At 47.2% G+C, this 19198-nt stretch overlaps 1 protein-coding gene and 1 long non-coding RNA gene across 2 annotated transcripts in view; both read left to right on the top strand.

The window, feature by feature from the left end:
- The window catches only part of LOC119877747, a 34292-nt gene that overhangs the window by 3319 nt on the left and 11775 nt on the right, over positions 1-19198 (top strand). Inside the window, exon 2 of the long non-coding RNA XR_005381785.1 lies at positions 4934-5099. This is a non-coding gene — a long non-coding RNA (uncharacterized LOC119877747). The remainder of the gene's footprint in view (positions 1-4933; positions 5100-19198) is intronic.
- LOC119866917 (arginine vasopressin-induced protein 1) lies at positions 14581-15556 on the top strand. Its single transcript, XM_038580735.1, has one exon. It carries the CDS (start codon positions 14673-14675, stop codon positions 15117-15119), a length of 447 nt encoding a protein of 148 aa, XP_038436663.1. The 5' UTR covers positions 14581-14672; the 3' UTR covers positions 15120-15556.

The following is a 19198-nucleotide window of genomic DNA, read 5'->3' on the forward strand; positions in this document are numbered from 1 at the left end:
CCCTGTGGCCTGAGGAGGCTTTGCAGGCCTGGGTAGCGACAGGCTACTGATGATTCCTGGGCACAGGAGGACTTGACTACAGCTCTGAGTGCCCATCAGGGGTTGCTGACCCAGTACACGGAAGCCCAGAAGCCCAGAGTCCAGGGCAGTGGGGGAGCTCACTCTCTGACCTTGTTCTCCTTGTCCTGTGTACAGTCTGTCACTGTTCCGTCTCTGCGCCTTTATAGTTTTACTCCTCGGGTTTCCATCTTGAAATATAGCCCTTCCTCCCCATTGGTGTGAATGTCTCCATCTTTCAGAGCCCTATCTCAGTTTCCTCCCTCTTTCCCTCTCTGACCACCCAGGCCCATCCCTGATTATTCCTTCTAGAACAATGTTCAGTCACATGTGGTTGGTACTCTAATTTACAAAGCACATTCACAGTCATCATCTTCAGCCTCACAGCAGATCTGTGAGGCAGGGATGACCACACCCATTTTATTTTATTTTATTTTATTTTATTTTTTTTAATTTTTATTTATTTATGATAGTCACAGAGAGAGAGAGAGGCGCAGAGACACAGGCAGAGGGAGAAGCAGGCTCCATGCACCGGGAGCCCGATGTGGGATTCGATCCCGGGTCTCCAGGATCGCGCCCTGGGCCAAAGGCAGGCGCCAAACCGCTGCGCCACCCAGGGATCCCACACACCCATTTTATAGAGGAGAATCTGAGGCTCCGAGAGGTGAAGTCACTCAGACACTGTAGGTTTTAACTCAAAGTTGCCTCTAGAAACCAGAGATCTAGTGTAGATCTTGTCATGGGCCTTCAGCTCAGAGGAGCCACCATCGAAATCAAATTCCAACTATATGCTCCTCAGTGAGAACATGCCTAGAATACCCTGGCTCTGCCTTCTTTGCACACATACCCTGCTTCCTCTACTCTAAAGATATTCCCATCTAACATGATCCATCTATCATACCGTGGCCACAAATTCTCTGCAATTCTCCCAGTATGAGATGGAGTCTATTTACTCACTCCTTTGAACTGGGCTGGCTTTGTCACTTGCTTTGAGCAAAGGTATACAACAGAAGTGATGCTGTACAAATTCTGGAATTCAGGCCTTAAGAGACCTGGCTACCTTCACTCTCTTGGAACATTGTCCTGAGACCACCCTGTAAGCAAGTCAATCTATACTACTGGAGGATGAGAGACTACATGGAGGAGAACTTGAGGCTCCCAGCCAGCAGCCAGATATGTGAATGAGGCCTTCTTGAACTTTCCACTCCAGCAGTTGCATGAATGAGTTCAAATAAGATCAGCCGAGGAGTGGCCCAGCCAACCCACAGAATCATGAGAAATAATAAACTATTATTAAATGAACTACTGAGTTTGGGGGTAGTTTGTCATAATGCAATAGATAACTGGCACAGTAAGAGCAAAAGCTGTTTCCATTGCAAGCAGCAAAAGCACAAACTCAGATTGGTTTAAGCAGAAAAGGAATCCAATGGCTCTCATAACTGTAGTCCTGGGGAAAATTGGATCCAGGCACTCAGACAGCATTAGGGCTGTTCTCATATCTCAACAGCTTCCTCTGAGATGGTTTTATTCTCAAGGATGGTGTAGCAGTCTGTATTTTCCAAAGACGGCTACAAAAATAGCTTCCATTGCACATGTTCATGTACAATGTGACTGTGCTATTCCACTATCAAGAGATAGAATCTAATTCCCCCCACCCCCTTGAGTCTGAGCTGGCCTATGACTTGCTTGCAACCAGGAATGAGGTGGACTTCTAAGGCCAGTCACAAAAGGTCACATCGTTTCCTCTTGGATCTCTTGGAACATTTGCTCTGGGGAAAGCCAGCTGCCATATGAGAAGTCCAACTACCCTGAGACCACCATCCTGGAGGGGCCTGGTGTAGTTCTGGTCAGTAGTCCCAGCTGAGCCCAGACTTCCATCCCTCACCACCAAGGCACCAAACATGTGAGTGAAGCTACCTGAGACAGACCAGACCAGCCCTTCTACCAGATGAGTACCACTGAATGGCCTCAAATAAACTCACAAAAAGCAGAATTATCCACTAAAGTCCTACATGAAATCCTGACCTATAGGTCATTTAAGCCATTGAGATTTGGGGTAGTATGTTACACAGCAGTAGTACCTAAAGTAGAAGCTATTTCCATGTAGTATCTTCCAGAAGCTCCAGGCTCCCTCTTAGCACATCTCAAATCTCCAGCAGAAGGAAAATGTCTCTTCCCCAATTGTTCCAGCAAAAGTTCTAGGAGAGGTCCTCCTTGACCCATTCCTGACCCAGTCCCTATAACTATGGGATGGAAAGTTCTGATAAGCTCCTTTCTGGAGCCAGGGGTAGATCAGCCCCACTGGAGTCACATGGACTGATTTTTCCCAAAAGAAAATTGTGGTGCTGTCATTGGAAGTAGGAAGAATGGATGTGGGGAGGGAAAAAATGACGTGTATCTACTGAAAACACAAGCACAAACACAAGCACTCTATCCCAGGAGGAGTTGACCCAAAATGTCTAATCACTAACTTTGATATCAGGAGTTGAGTCTTGATACCGAGAGACCACTTTCACAGCTATCAACCCAGAGACTTTACCCTCCATTAGTTCCATTACAAACCTACCCATGTATGACACCTCCCCTCCTTGTAACACACCCCAGAAGAGCTGAGCAAAACCGAACAACCATAATAACTCCAGTTTAGGGCATGGAAGAAAGAGAAACAAACCTGTCAGCACCTTGTCTTATTTTGCGCAGCTCTTGGGTGGGAGCAGATTCCCTCAGAATGGACTATGAATCCAGCAGATACCCCAAAACATGTCCAGTAGAGCACTCCACCTTACCTAATGTGCCTACTGTAGTCACCACAGAATGCTCCCCCAGCTTAAAACAGGGTCACCCCTCTATCCCCATGGTGTATTCACCACTGTCACAGACTCATGTTCACAGGCAGCGTCTCTAGAGTTCACCATATTTACCACAATATGTTCATGTCCCACTATTTGCACCACTGACTAGGAGATTCCCACTATGTCTCCTGATGTTCACCAAGCTTGCCATGGTGTGCTCACAGTCACCACAGCATCTTCACCACACCTCTACAGTTTGCTCGTACCCAGTGACATTGTGGTGTTTATTGAATGAACCTGTGAGTTCATATTCTATACATGGACATCATGGTGCCCCCAGTATTTCTCAGAAACATCTTGAGTCACAGTCTTCGTGTAGGATTAGGGTGATCCTACTAGGGTGATCTCTCAAGAGTGTTCACATACCCCTCCTCTGACTTGTCACACTCACCATGACGTGTTTGCCCTGGTTGTTCATAAAACTAGACCCGAGTATCTACCAGACTCTGTTGCTTGTTTCCTGTGACCCGAGGCCTCTTTTCATGACTCCCTCAAGAAGGCCCAGGTCGCTCTGTGTGTGGTATGGCCTCAGCTCTGACCACGATGTTGGCAGTCTGAAAGAGCCTGCGGCAGTGATGGGGGCGGCCTCGCTCAGGGATGAGGTGAGGTGGATGCTGGGTAGAAGTCCTCTCTGGTCTTCAGTTCCCAGGACACACAGCTGTTTTATGGGCTAGAGCTATGGAAAGTTGACTGTGAGGATCCTCCCTCTTTCCAAGCAGACTCTTTCTCACCCACACAGCACCTGGGCCATAAAGATTTGTGACTCCCAACAGCCAGGGTGAGCAGGAGGGTGCAAGGGGAACGGAGGTTAGGAAGGCTGTAGTGAGTAGGCTTAGCCAGATCGGGTGGGAAAGAGGGAGAGAGACAGACATGTGGGCCCTGACCCCATTCTTAGTGGGCTGACCTTTTGTTCCCAGAAGCCAAGAAGCACTCAGGGAGGCTGGATTGGGGCATTTCCCTCTCCAGCAGAAGAATAAGAGCTTTGAGGACAGAATGTTGGTCAGTGACCGGAAAGGCAAAAAAAAAAAAAAAAAAAAAAAAAAAAGGCAAAGAAAGGGAAGAAGACATTTGAATCCCTCTCTGCATTTTAAAAAATTGAAGCATAATTTTCATATGGTAAAATTTGCCATTTTGAATGCATAATTCTGTGAGTTTTGATGAATGCAAGCAACCAGGAATCCACCATCCTGTCAAGACTTGAAATACTTCCAAGCACCTCAGAGGTTCCCTTTGTAGTCAGCCCCTCTCTTTCCCTGCAGTTTTGCCTTTTTGAGAATGTCATATGAATGGAATCCTTTAGTATGAGCTTTTTAAGCTTGCTTTCTTTCATTGAGTATAATCATCCGTGTTGTTGAATGTGCCAACCGCTCATTCCTTTTTATTGCCAAGTAGTGTTCCATTGTGTGGCCATATATAGCTTAATCTATCCATTCACCACTTGAAGAACACGTGGGTTGTTTCCACTTGTTAGCAGTTACATTTTAGTTATAAATATTTGTGTACAGATTTTGTGTAAACATGTTTCTTATTTCTTTGGGGTAAATACCTAAGGAGTGAGATTGCTGGGTTAAATGTTAAGCATATGTTTAATCTTAAAAAAAAAAAAAAAAAAAAAACTGCCCAACTGTTTTCCAGAGTGAGTAGTAGATCATTTCCATTCCCACCAGCAATATATGAGAGACTCAGTTGCTCAGCATTCTTGTCCACAGTTTCAGGTTTGTTTTTCATTGCAGTTTTAATTTGCATTTCTATGGTGACCAGTGATGTTGAGCATCCTTTTTAAACTTATTTGTTGTGCATATATCTTCTTGGGTGAAGAGTCTGTCCAAATATTTTCCTATTTTGTAATTGAATTGTTCTCTTATTATAGTATCCCTCCCTTTTCAAAAGTTCACCTTATGCCAGTTCACTTTTACAAAAGGACCTACATTAGTACCTGTTTTTGCTAACCGAATGAAATCCAAAGACAATAGTCAATTTCACAAAAAGTGACAAAAAAGCAAAAATAATGCTCTGTTTTGTAGGGGTTCACTGGAGCAGTGAGAGTTGGCACCGCCCTGCTGCTTCCCCAGGAACTACACTCAGCATCTCAGCAGCAAACCGCCCTGGCTTCCTAAGATACCAGAAAATCCTAAAAGAGATTACTTTTTGGTTTGGGAAGGCTCAAACTTTTTTCCATATGAATTAATGGTAATTGATTCTTCATTTTACACCATTTTGACTTATGAAAATTTTTATGGGATCCCTCTACCTTCAGATAATGGGGGAAACCTGTATTGAATATATATACTCTGGATAGAAGTCTTTTATCAGATATGTATTTTGAAAAATTTTTTTGCCCGATCTGTAGCTTGCTTTTCATTTTCTTAACAGTGTCGTTCGATGAGCTGAAGTTCTTAATTTTGATAAAGTCCAATTTATCAATTTTTCATTTTGTGGACTGTGCTTTTGGTGTTAGATATAAGAAATTTTTGCCTAATCCACAGCCACAAAAATTTCCTCCTATGTTTTCTCCAGGAGTTTTTTAGTTTTTGGTTTTACCTATGGTTCTATTTAATTTTGGCATATAGTACAAAGTGTAGGCCAAGATGATGATGATGATGATGATGATGATGATGATGATTATTATTATTTGTTGTATGTGAATGTCTAATTGTTCCAGCACTATTTGTTGAAAAGACTCCTTTCTCTTGAACAACCCTTATCTATATATATATTTAACAGTACGGCTCTTTGAGTCATTGAGGCCAGCACCCTGGGCTTTCTTACACAAAAGTCAGTAGCATAGTAGGAATGAATGCTTCTTTTATCTGATCCCAAAACAGGGACTATTTATGCCTGAATAAGACACAGACTTTTCAATGGAACAGCTCTTTTAGGTTTTACTTATAGCCCCTCTGCTCTCCCAGGACTGAGACACGAGTCTGCTGAGAACCGCACCAGGATGCAATGACTGTCAACCACAATCTAGGTCCAGAACTGTCTCTCTTCTCTAATGACTCTCATATATCCCTGGAGGCTCCTTGGTCAAAGAGTTTGAGTCCTCTACACTCAACTAATCAGTCTCCATCAAACAGAGAGAGAAAACCCTGAGAAAGTGTCAGCCACCTTTACCTTTCTGCTGCTTTCACCTGTCAAAGTTGCTATTGATTTTCATTTTAGCCTGATCATAATTGGTGAAGGAAAAAGCACATTGTGCAAGGTATATGACTTCTGCTGGGGTGCCTGGCCGGCTCACTTGGTTGAGCATGTGACTCTTGATCTTGGGGTTGTCAGTTTGAGCCCCATGTTGGGCATAGAGATTACTTTAAGAAAGGAAAAAGACTTCTGCCAAGACCTGGATCTTGGGGAAGCTTATAAATTTGAACCCAGGCTGGGTCTCCTAATTTCCAGTCTTCTGATCTTTCCATTTTTCCACAATGGCCTCTCATACAAGTTGATGGAGAGCGTTATGTTAGTTGCTTTCTGGGATGCCAGGGGAATGAGAGGGCTCCTTAACTGATATGCACTTCTGGGAACAGACCATTCTGAGAAAAGAAAAAAAAAAAAAGAAAGAAAGAAAAGAAAAAAAAGCAAGCAAGCAAGCAGGAAAGCAAGCTTAAAGAAATAGCCAAAGTCAGGAGCTGGGGCTGGGCCCCTCTCAGGCTGCCTGGTGTTCCTCCTGGATGTGTCTGCTTCTCTCCTTGTGGCAGATCCACTTGCCTCTTACTCCAGATGGGTTCATCTGCATTTTCATAGGTCAAATCTCAGCAGAACCATGCTGCTGAACGCAGCTAGTTCCTATCCTCACCCCTATAGGGTGAAGCCTTTCCCATGAAGGCCTTCACCAGTCACCAGCTAGCCTATGGATGGGCTGTACCTAAGTCAGATGCTCACCCTGAGTCTATCAGTGGTCTCTCCTAGCCAAACCCCATGATGGTACTGCTTCCTCAAGGAGGAGACTGTGGATGGGTAGTTACAGCTAAAAGGGGATTTGAGGGATCCCTGGGTGGCGCAGCGGTTTGGTGCCTGCCTTTGGCCCAGGGCTCGGATCCCACGTCGGGCTCCCGCTGCATGGAGCCTGCTTCTCCCTCTGCCTGTGTCTCTGCCTCTCTCTCTCTCTCTCTGTGTGACTATCATAAATAAAAAAATAAAAAAAAAATGACTGAGTGTTAAACATGTTAAAATTATAAAAAAAATAAAAAATAAATAAAAGGGGATTTGAGGTGTGGTGGTACCATGAGGGTTACCAGTGCAGTATGAGGGTTTGTCCTCATTTCTGAAGCATGCACACACATGCCCTAAGCACTCCGTCACATTTCTCTTCTCCCTCTGAGTCTGCTCAGCCTCGCTTAGCTCCACCATGAGTTGAAAGCTCTTTGTTCCACCTGGGAATGCTGTGTCTTCCCTCACTTGAGCTCCTAAAGGGTAAGGGCTGCGTCTTCCTTTTCTCTGTGTCCCTAGTACCTGGCTCAACAACATAAATTCATAGATCTCAAAGAGGAGAGAGGCCTTACCCAAGACCTTTCATGGAGGCAGAGTCAGAACTAGGTGGAACCCAGATCTCCTGTTCCAAATGTCGGCCCCTCTCTACATTCAGTAGGCTCCCTAGCATCTCTCTGAGATGTGAAACTAGGGGACTGCTGTCCCACTTCTGGGTCAAGTGAGGCCTCTGGCTCTGTCCTGAGACACTGGGACATCCTTCCCAACTGTGACTCCTGATGCCTGGGCAGCCCCGAGGCAGTTCTGGGGTGAACCTCCTGTCTGCTTGATGGACTCTCCAGGGAATACTTAGAGCAGCCCCACAGGCAGTGTGATCCCAGGTTCCTGAATGCTCTACTTCCCACTATGGGCTTCGTGATGCATGAGGGCTAGAGTGGGTGGGGAAAGTGGGCAGGCAGGCCTGACCCAACTGCTTCAGCTTAATGAGGGATCAGGGCAGCTTGAAATGTAAATGACAGCAACCCAGGGGACAGTGCCTGTGTCGGTGGAATGGCTGTGTGCATAACTCCCTGTGCCTATAATGCAAGTGGCCATGCGGGAGCATGCAAACCTGACCAGGTGTGTTGTGATGTGTATATATGCCCACACTTAGCTCTGATCCCCAAGCGCAGTGTAATTATACGCATTTCACTTTCCCTCTCCAGACCTCAGAGAGGATTTGGCTGACTCTAAAGCTCCCTCCTCTTCCTCTCCCATCAATTCTCCTTAAACCAATCCCTCCAGACTCTTCTCTCTGTTTTCAACAGAGCGGCTCTCCCAGCCTCTGAAGCCCCATCCCTGTAGATCCCCAGCCACCAGGGGCCTCATCTTCTTCCCTAAGTTCCTCCTGAAGTCATTATTTTACAGGAACAACTCTCTCACTGAGAAGAATTCTAGAACATTCTCCACTACCTTGTGCATGTGTGTGTGTGTTTGTGTGTAAATTGTTACTACAAGTGTGTTTGTGATGGGCAATGGAAAAGGAGAGAGGGTAGGGGGAGAATGAGTTCATTTGCTTATGTCTCAGCAAGTGTCTTTTTTTCCAACCGCCCCCCCCCCCCAGAGATAGACTCCCAAGGGCATGTACCCCCCTCACCAGCTTTGTGCACATTCTCATAGTATCTATTTATAGCAAGACTTGGCCAGGTGCCACCTCCTCCAGGAACCCCTCTTCATAGCCCCACACTGGGCTAACTGCCCTTCTGTTGTCTTCTACAAGCCCTGTACCCTGAGCACTTTTCCAGGAAGAAAGATTATCACATTCTACTGACACTGCTTTCTTGCCTGCCCCATCTCCATGGTGAAGTCTCTAGAGGACAAGAGACCACATCCTGCTCTTTTGGCATCCCAGCATCTGGAATGTTCAGAACCTGTGTGTGGACTGGGTGGACCTTGCCTCATGTGCTCCCAGTAAGACATTCCACCCTCAATGGCCCTAATGACCCTGTGCCTACCACCCTCCTCTGGAGTGTGAGGTAAACCAAACTTAATACACCCATGGGGCTTTCCCCTTGGGGTCACACTCCAGGACCTTCCTCTGGCCCCGAGAGGCTTGCTCTAACCCTGAAAATGGAGACAGCTGGGATATAGGATGTGGGAGCCCGGTGGATCCCGCCAGTCTTAGGGCCCTCACCACGGGGAGCGTTCTTCCTCTTTTCTGGACTTTCTGGCCCTCGAGTGAACCTTGTTGGCGCCAGTGGGCTTTTAATATTTTCCACTCCTGGCCGTCCTACAACGTTTCACCTCAAAAATGCATCCTGCCCTCCCGAAGGGCGCGCCTTTGCAGGGAGGGGACGGGGCTCCGAGAGCGAGGCGGGAGGAGCGAGCTCCCGGCCACGGGGACCGGCCTCCGCCGAGCGGGGCCCCTGCCGTGACCTCCCACGGGCGCGGCCCTCGGGCTGGGGAGGACGCCGCCGGCTGCCGGGGCGCTGCGGGGCCTGGGTGCGCCCGCGGGGGTCCCAGACGCCGCCGGGACCGGGCGCGCGGGGTCCGCCTTTCCGAGCTCCGGGGGCGGCTCCCGGCGCCGCTGCACCTGCTCCCCGCCAGGCCGCCGGGTGCGGGGCCGCGCGCTGAGAAGGCAGGTGCGCCCCGGGCCGGCCCGCCCCGCCCCGCCCTCGGTCCTCCCGGGGGCCCCCCGGCGGCGCATCGGCGGCCTCCCCGACCGACCCCGGCCCCGACCCCGGCCCCGAGGGCGGGCAGCGAGCCGGAGCCCCCCTCCGCGTGTCGGGCAGGGCCGGTGGCCCGGGGCGGAGGGCGCCCCTGCTTCCCTCCCGAGGGCGCAGCGTCCGCGCAAGGCCCCGCGGCCCGGGGAGGGCGCCCCGAGAGCCGGGCGCTGGGCAGGGCGCCCCCTCGCCGCGCCCCCGGGCTCCCCCGCCGCCCAGGCCCCATCGGAGGACCGACCGGTTCCCTCCAGCCCGCAGCGCAGCCCCGCCAGGCCCCCCGCGGAGGCCAGAGCCCTGAGCGCCCCAGGCCGGAGGCTCTGCGCCGGGCCTGGCGGGGGGGGGGCGGGGGGGGACCCCGAGTCCCCGGGGAGCAGCGGCGGCCTCGCCTCAGGCACCCCCCGCCCCGAGGAGCGGTACTTCTGGGGGGCACTCGCGGCCCGGTGTGCCCGGCTCCGGCCTGGGGGAGGGGGGGAGGGAGGAGGGAGATGGGGGGAGATGGGGGGAGTATGGAGGGGCACCGCGCAGCCCCAGGCAGGTGGGAGTGAGGTCGGCAGGGCTGCCAGACTGGGCCCCACACTGGGGAGTCGGGAACAGAAGCAGATGCAACCACTTCCCTCAGGGGGCTCCTCAGGGAGGTGGTTGCATCCTGCCCACTTCTGTTTTCCAACCGAGGGCACATAAAGTGTGGGCACAGGGAGGCACCAGGCCCCCCAGGCTGTGCTATGGCCTCCAGAGAAGCATCTACAGCCTCAGCAACGTCTGAGGCAAAAGGGAACTCTTAAAAACTTAAAAACTCTTAAAAACTGCCCCCACCCTGCCTCCTGGGATCTAAGGTAGAAAACACACAGGCTTTGAAGCCAGAAAAACTGGATCAAGCCCTGTCTCCACCACAGATAACCTGTAGTCACGAATGTGTCCTACAAATGTTTTGTAGCAGGTCCTGAGCTAGATGCTGAGGTTACTAAAAAGAACGAAGCACAGTCCTTACCTTTGAGGAATGTACCCACAGAGGGAGAGATAGACCCATAAACAGATCTCAGGGAAGGCTTCCTGGAAGAGGTGTTGTCAGAGGTAACATTAAATATATATAGCAGTTGGATGAAAAGGAAGAGGAAGGGTACTCCAGGCAGAGAAGAGGGCATGAGCAAAACCAGCATGATGCGTCAGGAGCTGCTGCTGAAGCATGTGGCAGTCAGGGTCCCTGACAAGATTCATGGTCAAGAGCAACAGAAACCAATGCTAGCTAGTTGTGTGTGTGTGTTTTAAGATTTATTTATTTTTTTTTATTTTTATTTTTTTAAGATTTATTTATTTGAGAGAGAAGGAGAGAAAGAAAAAGCATGAATGGGGGGGGGGGGGGCTGAGGGAGAAGAGGCCATCTCCTCAGAGCAGGGAGCCAGATGTGGGACTCCACTTGATCCCTGAACTCTGGATGGTGACCTGAGCCTAAGGCAGAGGCTTAACTGACTGAGTCACCCAGGAGCCCCCAGTGCTAACTAGTTTAAACTGATAAGGAATTTATAAAAAGAATATTGGGTCCCACACTCCTGGAAGCCCCAATTTATTTACTAAAGTTTATTTACTTATTTATTTAACTAATCTCTACACCCAGTGTGGGGTTCAGATTTACAGTCCCCAAGATCAAGAGCTGCATGTTCTTCCAACCAAGCCAGCCAGGCGCCCTGAAACCCCAATTTAGAAACTCAAAGCTAAACTCCTCAAACACACATGGGGTGGGAGACATGGCAAAGTTAGCTCTGGAGGGACCCCAGAGATCATTTTGTCTATAGTTCTTCATCTTGAGTCCATGGGAACAAAAAGGTATATACAACACTTTGAATGTGTGTGAGTGTATTTTTCTGGGGACAGTGTACATGACTTATCAGATTCTCAAAGGAATCCACACTCTAGGTCAGGTTCTCCCAGAAGCCAATCCTGAAATGAAAATTCATATGTATGTGATTTAGTAAAGAAATGTTAAAAAAGAAAGAAAAAGAAAGAAAGAAAGAAAGAAAGAAAGAAAGAAAGAAAGAAAGAAAGAAAGAAAAGAAAGAAAGAAAAGAAAAAAGAAAGAAAGAAAGAAAGAAAAGAAAAGAAAGAAAAGAAAAGAAAAGAAAAGAAAAGAAAAGAAAAGAAAAGAAAAGAAAAGAGAGAAAGAAATGTTCCCATTCCTGAGGGAATCCCTGGGTGGCTCAGTGGTTTAGTGCCTGCCTTTGGCCCGGGGTATGATCCTGGAGACCCAGGATCGAGTCCTGCATCAGGCTTCCTGCATGGAGCCTGCTTCTCCCTCTGCCAGTGTCTCTGCCTCTCTCTCTCTCTCTCTCTCTCTCTCTCTGTGTGTGTGTGTGTGTGTCTCTGATGAATAAGAAAATAAAATCTAAAAAAAAAAAAGGAAAGAAAGAAATGCTCCCAGGGGAAACCAATAAGGGAGCAGGAGAAGCAGGATGGTGGGGGAAAGGGAAGAAGCCAGGGAAGAGAGTAATTTTGTGTGAAACCCCATACTCAGTCTGACCCTTGGAGAACTCAAGAGCATTCTTTATATCTCTAGGCTTTTCCCTGCTCAAGACAAAGTAGCTGGGCTTTTGTACTCTCCTGTCAGTTATTGGCCATGGGCCAGGTGCCCTGCAGCTCTCTGTAGGTCCTAAACTGCCAGGCACTTGCAGCTCTCCTAAGGGGGAAAAGGCTTCCACTTACCAAGGGTGATCCCTGAACAAAGTTCAGTGAAGGGTTGGGTGCACAAGAATGGTAAAGGGAATCTGAGGAGATTTGGGCATGCACAGTGCATGTTCCCAAAAAGTCAGGTATCACTGATCTAGTACAACATTATTTTATAAACTAAGAAACTGGGAGCACTTCTGATAGTACCCAGCCTGAGATACCCTAACTAACCTTCCTTCTGAAAACAACACCAAATTCTAGATAAAAAAAAAAAAAAAATCCTCTTAAGTGCACTAATGAGCTGGCAGTGAAATAAGGAACACTCAGGCCAGAGAGAAACAGAAGCTTGAATTCAGAGGGCAATGAATTCAAAGCAATGAAATCAGCTTTTACCTTGAAGACAGTGCACTTCATGAACTTGAGCTTGAGTGTTTCAGCCTCACAGAAATGGGACAAAACTTAATAAGAAGTCTGTGCTTGGGCAGCCTGGGTCGCTCAGCGGTTTAGCGCCGCCTTCAGCCCAGGGCGTGATCCTGGAGACCGGGGATCGAGGCCCACATCGGGCTCCCTGCATGGAGCCTGCTTCTCCCTCTGCCTCTCTCTCTGTGTGTCTCTCATGAATAAATAAATAAAATCTTAAAAAAGAAAAGAAGAAGAAGGAGGAGGAGGAGGAGGAGGAGGAGGAGGAGGAGGAGGAGGTGAAGTCTGTGCTTGAAACAATCACTAACAGGGGGCACTGGGACTCCTCTGATGAAACAAATGGTGACCTTCCTTATGGGGCCAGGCTCTTTATGGAAAGTAGTTCTCAGAGGAGTGTGGATATCTGAACAAGGTCAGAGGTGATTAGGGCCGTACAAGGGGGAATGGCCACTGGGGAGCCAAAAGGCAGGGTCTGCTTCACTGAGGAAAAAACTGAAGGTATTATGAACATGACCCCCCATCCCGGGGGGGTAGGGAATCACCTTAGAGCTTGGGGCAGGCAGGAGGAGTAAGAGGATAAAGAATCTGAGTTCACTTCTAAGTCTACATTCATGTCTGAGTCCTTTGGAGGGGGAAAGTGTAATGAAAACAATGTAGGATGTGCAACCCAGACTGATGCCATCTTGGACAAATCCACCATGATGGCCACTCCATGACTTGAAGCCCACAAACATATCCTTTCTTTTTGTTTATCCAAACCCTGAACTGTACCCTCATGTCCTTAATATACTCTGGAGATATGACTAAACAGGCCCTACTTTCAAACATTCTCCTCCTAGTGGTCCCAGAGCATGCACTCCCCAGCTCCTAGGATATAAAAGCAGGTCGTATGAGAGGTGAAGTTGAGGATATATACTTGTCTTTTGGTTTCCCAAGACACATTTCTGTCCATAGATCCCCTTAATAAAATATTTCTTATCAAACTGTACATGTCAGCCTTTTTCTTCAATCTTATGGTTCCTGTGGCCTTTGGAGGTTGTTTTGCATATATCTAGCTCCCTTTCTTTCTTTTTTTCTTTTTTAATAGATACCTTCCCTTTATTTTTTTTAATTTTTATTTATTTATGATAGTCACAGAGAGAGAGAGAGAGAGAGAGAGAGGCAGAGACACAGGCAGAGAGGGAGAAGCAGGCTCCATGCAGCGGGAGCCCGACGTGGGACTCGATCCTGGGTCTCCAGGATCGCGCCCTGGGCCAAAGGCAGGCACCAAACTGCTGCACCACCCAGGGATCCCTCTAGCTCTCTTTCATGGAGTAAGGATTTCTCTTTCTTTCTTCCTTTTTTTTTTTTTTTTTTAGGATTTTATTTATTTAAGGGCACCTTGGTAGCTCAGTCAGTTAACTGTCTGCTTTCAGCTCAGGTCGTGATCCCAGGATTCTGGGATTAAGCCCCAGGTCAGGCTCCCTGCTCAGCAGAGTATCTGCTTCTTCCTCTGCCCCTCCCCTGCTTATGCTCTCTCTCTCGCTCTCAAATAAGTAAATAAAATCTTAAAAAAAAAAAAGATTTTTATTTATTTGAGAGATAGAGAGCATGAGCAGTGGGAGGGGCAGAGGAAGAGGGAGAGAGAATCTCAAGCAGATTCCATGCTGAACATGGAGCCTGCAGTGGGGCTTAATCTCATAACTCTGAGATCATGACTTGAGCCTAAATCAAGAGTCAGACACTTGACCAACTGAGCCACCCAGGCACCCCAGAATAAGGATTTCAAGCAGCAAGTAGTTCTGCTTTGGGAACTTTTAAAGCAGTGAGAAACATTTACCCTCCACAGTGGTAGTCCTCACAGCTTTGGCCTCTCAAGAGCTCTTTGCCTCAATCGAGGCAGGAAAAGAGAGGTTGATGTCCTACTGGAATAGGCTATTTGTGAGCTCATAGGAGCTATGGTCTAAGGACTCTCAGAAATATGTGGGCAGGAGGATTGGCTCCTCCCCGGCCGGGGAGCGCTCTCTCCCCGAGTCGCGGCTGTGACCCAGGTGGCCCGCCTCGGGCAGCCAGAGCATCCAGGATGGGCACCCCAGCCTCTGTGGTGAGTGAGCCGCCCCTTTGGCAAGCTCCAGCCGAAGCCCGGGGCCGCAAGCAGGCCTCGGCCAACATCTTCCAGGACGCTGAGCTGTTGCAGATCCAGGGCCTGTTTCAGCGCAGTGGGGACCAGCTGGCTGAGGAGCGAGCACAGATCATCTGGGAGTGTGCAGGAGACCACCGTGTGGCAGAAGCCTTGAGGAGGCTGCGTAGGAAGAGGCCCCCCCGGCTGAAACCACTGGCCCACTCACTGCACCACTGCAGCCGGCTCAGAATCCCCGAGCCCTGCGCTCCACTGGCCAACCCACAGAGTGGTAGCACGGAGACAGCTTCTGGTGATCAGTATCTGAACTCCAGGAGGACAAGTGCCAGGATCCGCCGGAACTGGAAGAAGCCAGGCCCTACAAGCTACCTCCATCAAATCAGACACTGATCCAGGGAAGGAGCTGGGAATAGCATTATCTTCCCCAGGAATTACAGGGACTTTTGCCAAAAGGCCCAGGAGGTAAAGAAGGAGGAGAGACTGGAGACAGATAGCCCCACAGGGGTAAATGAAAGACTACTGCCACTGGCCTGCTCCATTTGGAACAGGACTGGAAATGTCTCCTGAGCTCTAGGTTATATGGGACCCATTCCTCACCAGAATGAGAAGAAACCGCGCCTCAGCTCTTCCCATCTAACAGTACACCTGGGCTGCATGATATTCCCCTAAGTGTTGGACACTCACACTGAGCATCTCACCACTCCTGCTACTAACCCTCCTGTTCCTGCTATAACCCACAGTCCAGCAGCCTGCCCACATCCCTGCCCCTGTCAGGCTAGCACAAGGAAACTGTGGTTTAAGTGGCAAAATAAAAACATTTGCATCAAAAAAAAAAAAAAAAAAAAAAAAAAAAAAAAAAAAGAAATATGTGGGCAGATTTTTCAGAGATCCCAGTGACTCTTTATCCACCTCACCTCAGCAGGAGACTGCAAAGAACAGATGGAATTTGGATGCTTATTGTTACATTTTATTCATATTATTTTAGCTCCACTTATATTGAGGCCCCAGATTATAAATGGAGGAATCCAGATTATAAAAAGACAGAAAAATATATGTGAGACTTGGTAATTCATAGGTTCTTGGTGGTTTTAGGAAGAGAAGTTTCAGTGGGGTGATGGGGGCTGAAGTCAGCCTGCAAAAGATAAGGAAGAAAGAATGGGAAATGAGGAAGTAGAGACAATGTTACTTTTTGGAGAAATTTGGATGGAGAGAGGAGCAAAGTGAGACCAGAAAATGGGAGAGAAGATCCTTTTTAGAGTGGAAGAAGCTTGCACAAGTTGTTGGGCTGAAGAGATGGAGCCAAGAGAGCGAGGGATTATAGATATGGGGTGAGCAGAGATAAGAGAGCAAGATCCCAGAATGAATGGAAGGAATGGGAGCCAGGAACTGGGAGAAGCTGTAGAGATGGCAGCTTTCTCCTGCAAGGCTCAGCAAGCCAGCCAGTCAATATCAGGAGCTGAAAAGGTAGGCTCTAAGTGTGATACGGTGATGAGTTCAAGAGGACAAGGGTAGGGGTGCTTGGGTGGCTCTGTTGGTTGAGGTCTGACTTGTGATTTTGGCTCAGGTCATGATCTCATGGCTCATGGGATCAAGCCCTGCGTCCCCACTCTGACTAAGTGGGAGTCTGCTTGGGATTCCCTCTTTCCCTCTCCCTCTACCCCTCCCCCCAGTTGTACTCCCTCTCTCTCTAAATCTTCAGGGGAACTGAAAGAGGATAGGGATGCAAGGGAATCAGGGGTAGCAGTACTAGGTAGGGAGAGATTCAAATCACCCTCCAGGGATCCAGGATGGGGAAGAGGGAAGTGTGATGGGAGGGGACAAAAAGAGTGGGACCAGAGGTCTCTGGGAAATTAAAGAAGCCAAGGAGGAAGTGTCGAGGGATTAAGGTTGTCCACTAGTAGGAAGGCTATGTTGGGTGCAGGATTTGACATTTAAGGTTTCTAAGGAAGAGTACCTTATCCAAATTATTTAACCCCTCTAAGCCTCAGCCTCCTAATTTATGAAATGGGACTAAAATTCCTAATAAAAGTAGAAACATTTTTTCTCTCTCTGGATTATTGGAAAGAGGTAAGTGTAGTTTCTGGGACATGGTAGGTACTCCATGACCAGAAGGATAAAGGAAAGTTTATTACTTCTCTTTTATGGACCTAAATTTCCTAAGCCTTGCTCATTGTTGACTTAATCTGTCAGTTACAGAGAGAAGGTAACATCTCTGACTGTATTATGAAATTTGTCCATTTTTATATTGCTTTCATTGCTTTTTCCTTTTGCTTTATCTATTTTGAAGTTATTACATGTATATGTGTTTTTAAAAGTTTGTTTATTTATTCGAGTAATCACTACATCCAGTGTGGAGCCTAAATTCACAGCCCCAAGATCAAGAGTCACATGCTCTTCCGACTGAGGCTGCCAGGCCAGGTGCCCCTAGATGTGTATAAATTTAAGATTATTTGTGCAGCCCAGGTGGCTCAGTGGTTTAGCGCCACCTTTAGCCCAGGGCCTGATCCTGGGGTCCCAGGATCGAGTCCTGCATCAGGCTCCCTGCATGGAGCCTGCTTCTCCCTCTGCCTGTGTCTCGACGCCTCTCTCTGTGTCTCATAAATAAATAAATAAAATCCTTAAAAAAAATTAAGACTATTCTTTTTGATGAATTGAACCTTTTATCATTATGAAGTGACCCTTGTGTTTCTCATAATGCCTTTTGTCTTAAAGAAAGTCTACTTTGACTAAAATTAACATAGATGTATAGCTTCCATTGATTAATGTTTGACAAATTTTTACTTTCAAACTTTCTGTGCTCTTATGTTTTAAATATGCCTCTTGTGAATATAAGCTTATAACTAGATTCATTACCTTGTCTAGTTTGGCAATTCTTTCTTTTAATTGAAGCTTAAATTCCATTTATATTTATTAAAACACTGATACATACACACATACATTTATGTATTTATTTATAGGTACGCATGTATGTATTTCTAACCTGTTATTTTTTATTTCCTACGTTTCTTTTTCTATTCTTTCTTGTTTTCTTATTTTTCTTTATTCCACTTTTCTCTTTTTTTTTTTTTTTTTTTTAATTTTTATTTATGATAGTCACAGAGAGAGAGAGAGAGGCAGAGACACAGGCAGAGGAAGAAGCAGGCTCCATGCACCGGGAGCCCGACGTGGGATTTGATCCCGCGTCTCCAGGATCTCGCCCTGGGCCAAAGGCAGGCGCCAAACTGCTGCGCCACCCAGGGATCCCATATTCCACTTTTCTCTTTAACTAATATGCAAGTTATACCTTTTTTGCTGTGTTTAGTGGTTACACTAGAAATTTCTGACATGCATATTTTATTTGTCTAAGTCTAAAGTTAATCAACATCTTTAATTTGTTCTTAAATAAAACAGGATGGAAGTGCCTGGGCTCAGTCAGTTAAGCATCTGACTCTTGCTTTCAGCTCAGGTCATGATCTCTGAATCATGGGATGAAGCCCTACCTCAGGCTCTATGCTCAGCGGAGAGTCTGCTTCAGAGTCTCTCTCCCTCTCCCTCTGCCTCCCCCCCCCCTCTAAAAATTAATTTAAAAAATTAAAAATTTTGTTTTCCCTCATACAGAACTGTTTTCCAAAGGAAGCTCATTGGCCTCGTGGGTGGCTCAGTTAAGTGTTTGCCTAAAGCTTAGGTCATGATCCTGGAGTCTGGGGATTGAGCCCTGAGTTAGGCTCCCTGCTAATGGGGAATCTGCTTCTTCCTCTGCCTCTCCCCCCACTAATGTTCTCTCTCTCATTTGCTCATTCTCTTTCTCTCAAATAAATAAATAAATAAATAAGATCTTTACTTTAAAAAAAAGAAGGAAGCTCATTTAGGGTACCTAGTCCATTTTGTTACTACGAAAGGAAATGTCCTCAGTTTCTTAACCTAGAAATTGAGATAATTGAACTAGATCAGTAGTTCTTAGCACTTTGGGGACACACACCTCTTAAGAATCTGATAAAAATTAGAGCCTGGAAACTCTAACCCCAGGAAAATACACATATACATAGAGAAAAAGTGCTTCTGAAAGAGAAAAAGTGCTCCCCTGAAACCATGCATGGGCCCAAGATTAAGAACCCTCAGTGAAATGAATGTTCTCTGAAGTTCTTGCCAGAACTAACTTGTAATGACCATGCCTCACTCTGTACTCTGAGCAGAGAGTTTCCAGGAGTCTCCCTTTGGGTGGCTATGAGGAGTACAGACCTTTGAGGTTCTGAATTGGGGCTTCAGGGATCTCCAGGGCCTCCTGGGGAAGGAATAACTGAGAGCTGTCACCTGCAGAGCTGTCACCTGCATAGAGCTAAAGTGCAAGTGAGATTCCTCAACCAGATCTCTCCACCTTTATTCACTCAGGAAGTATCTATTGGACTCCATTCTAGCTATCTGCTGCTACATAGCAAATCATACCAAAACTTAGTAGCTTCTGTAATAATAACAATCATTTATTATTATCT

The sequence above is a fragment of the Canis lupus genome, chromosome 30 (genome assembly GCF_011100685.1).
Source record: "Canis lupus familiaris isolate Mischka breed German Shepherd chromosome 30, alternate assembly UU_Cfam_GSD_1.0, whole genome shotgun sequence".
Classification (NCBI taxonomy): Eukaryota; Metazoa; Chordata; class Mammalia; order Carnivora; family Canidae; genus Canis; species Canis lupus.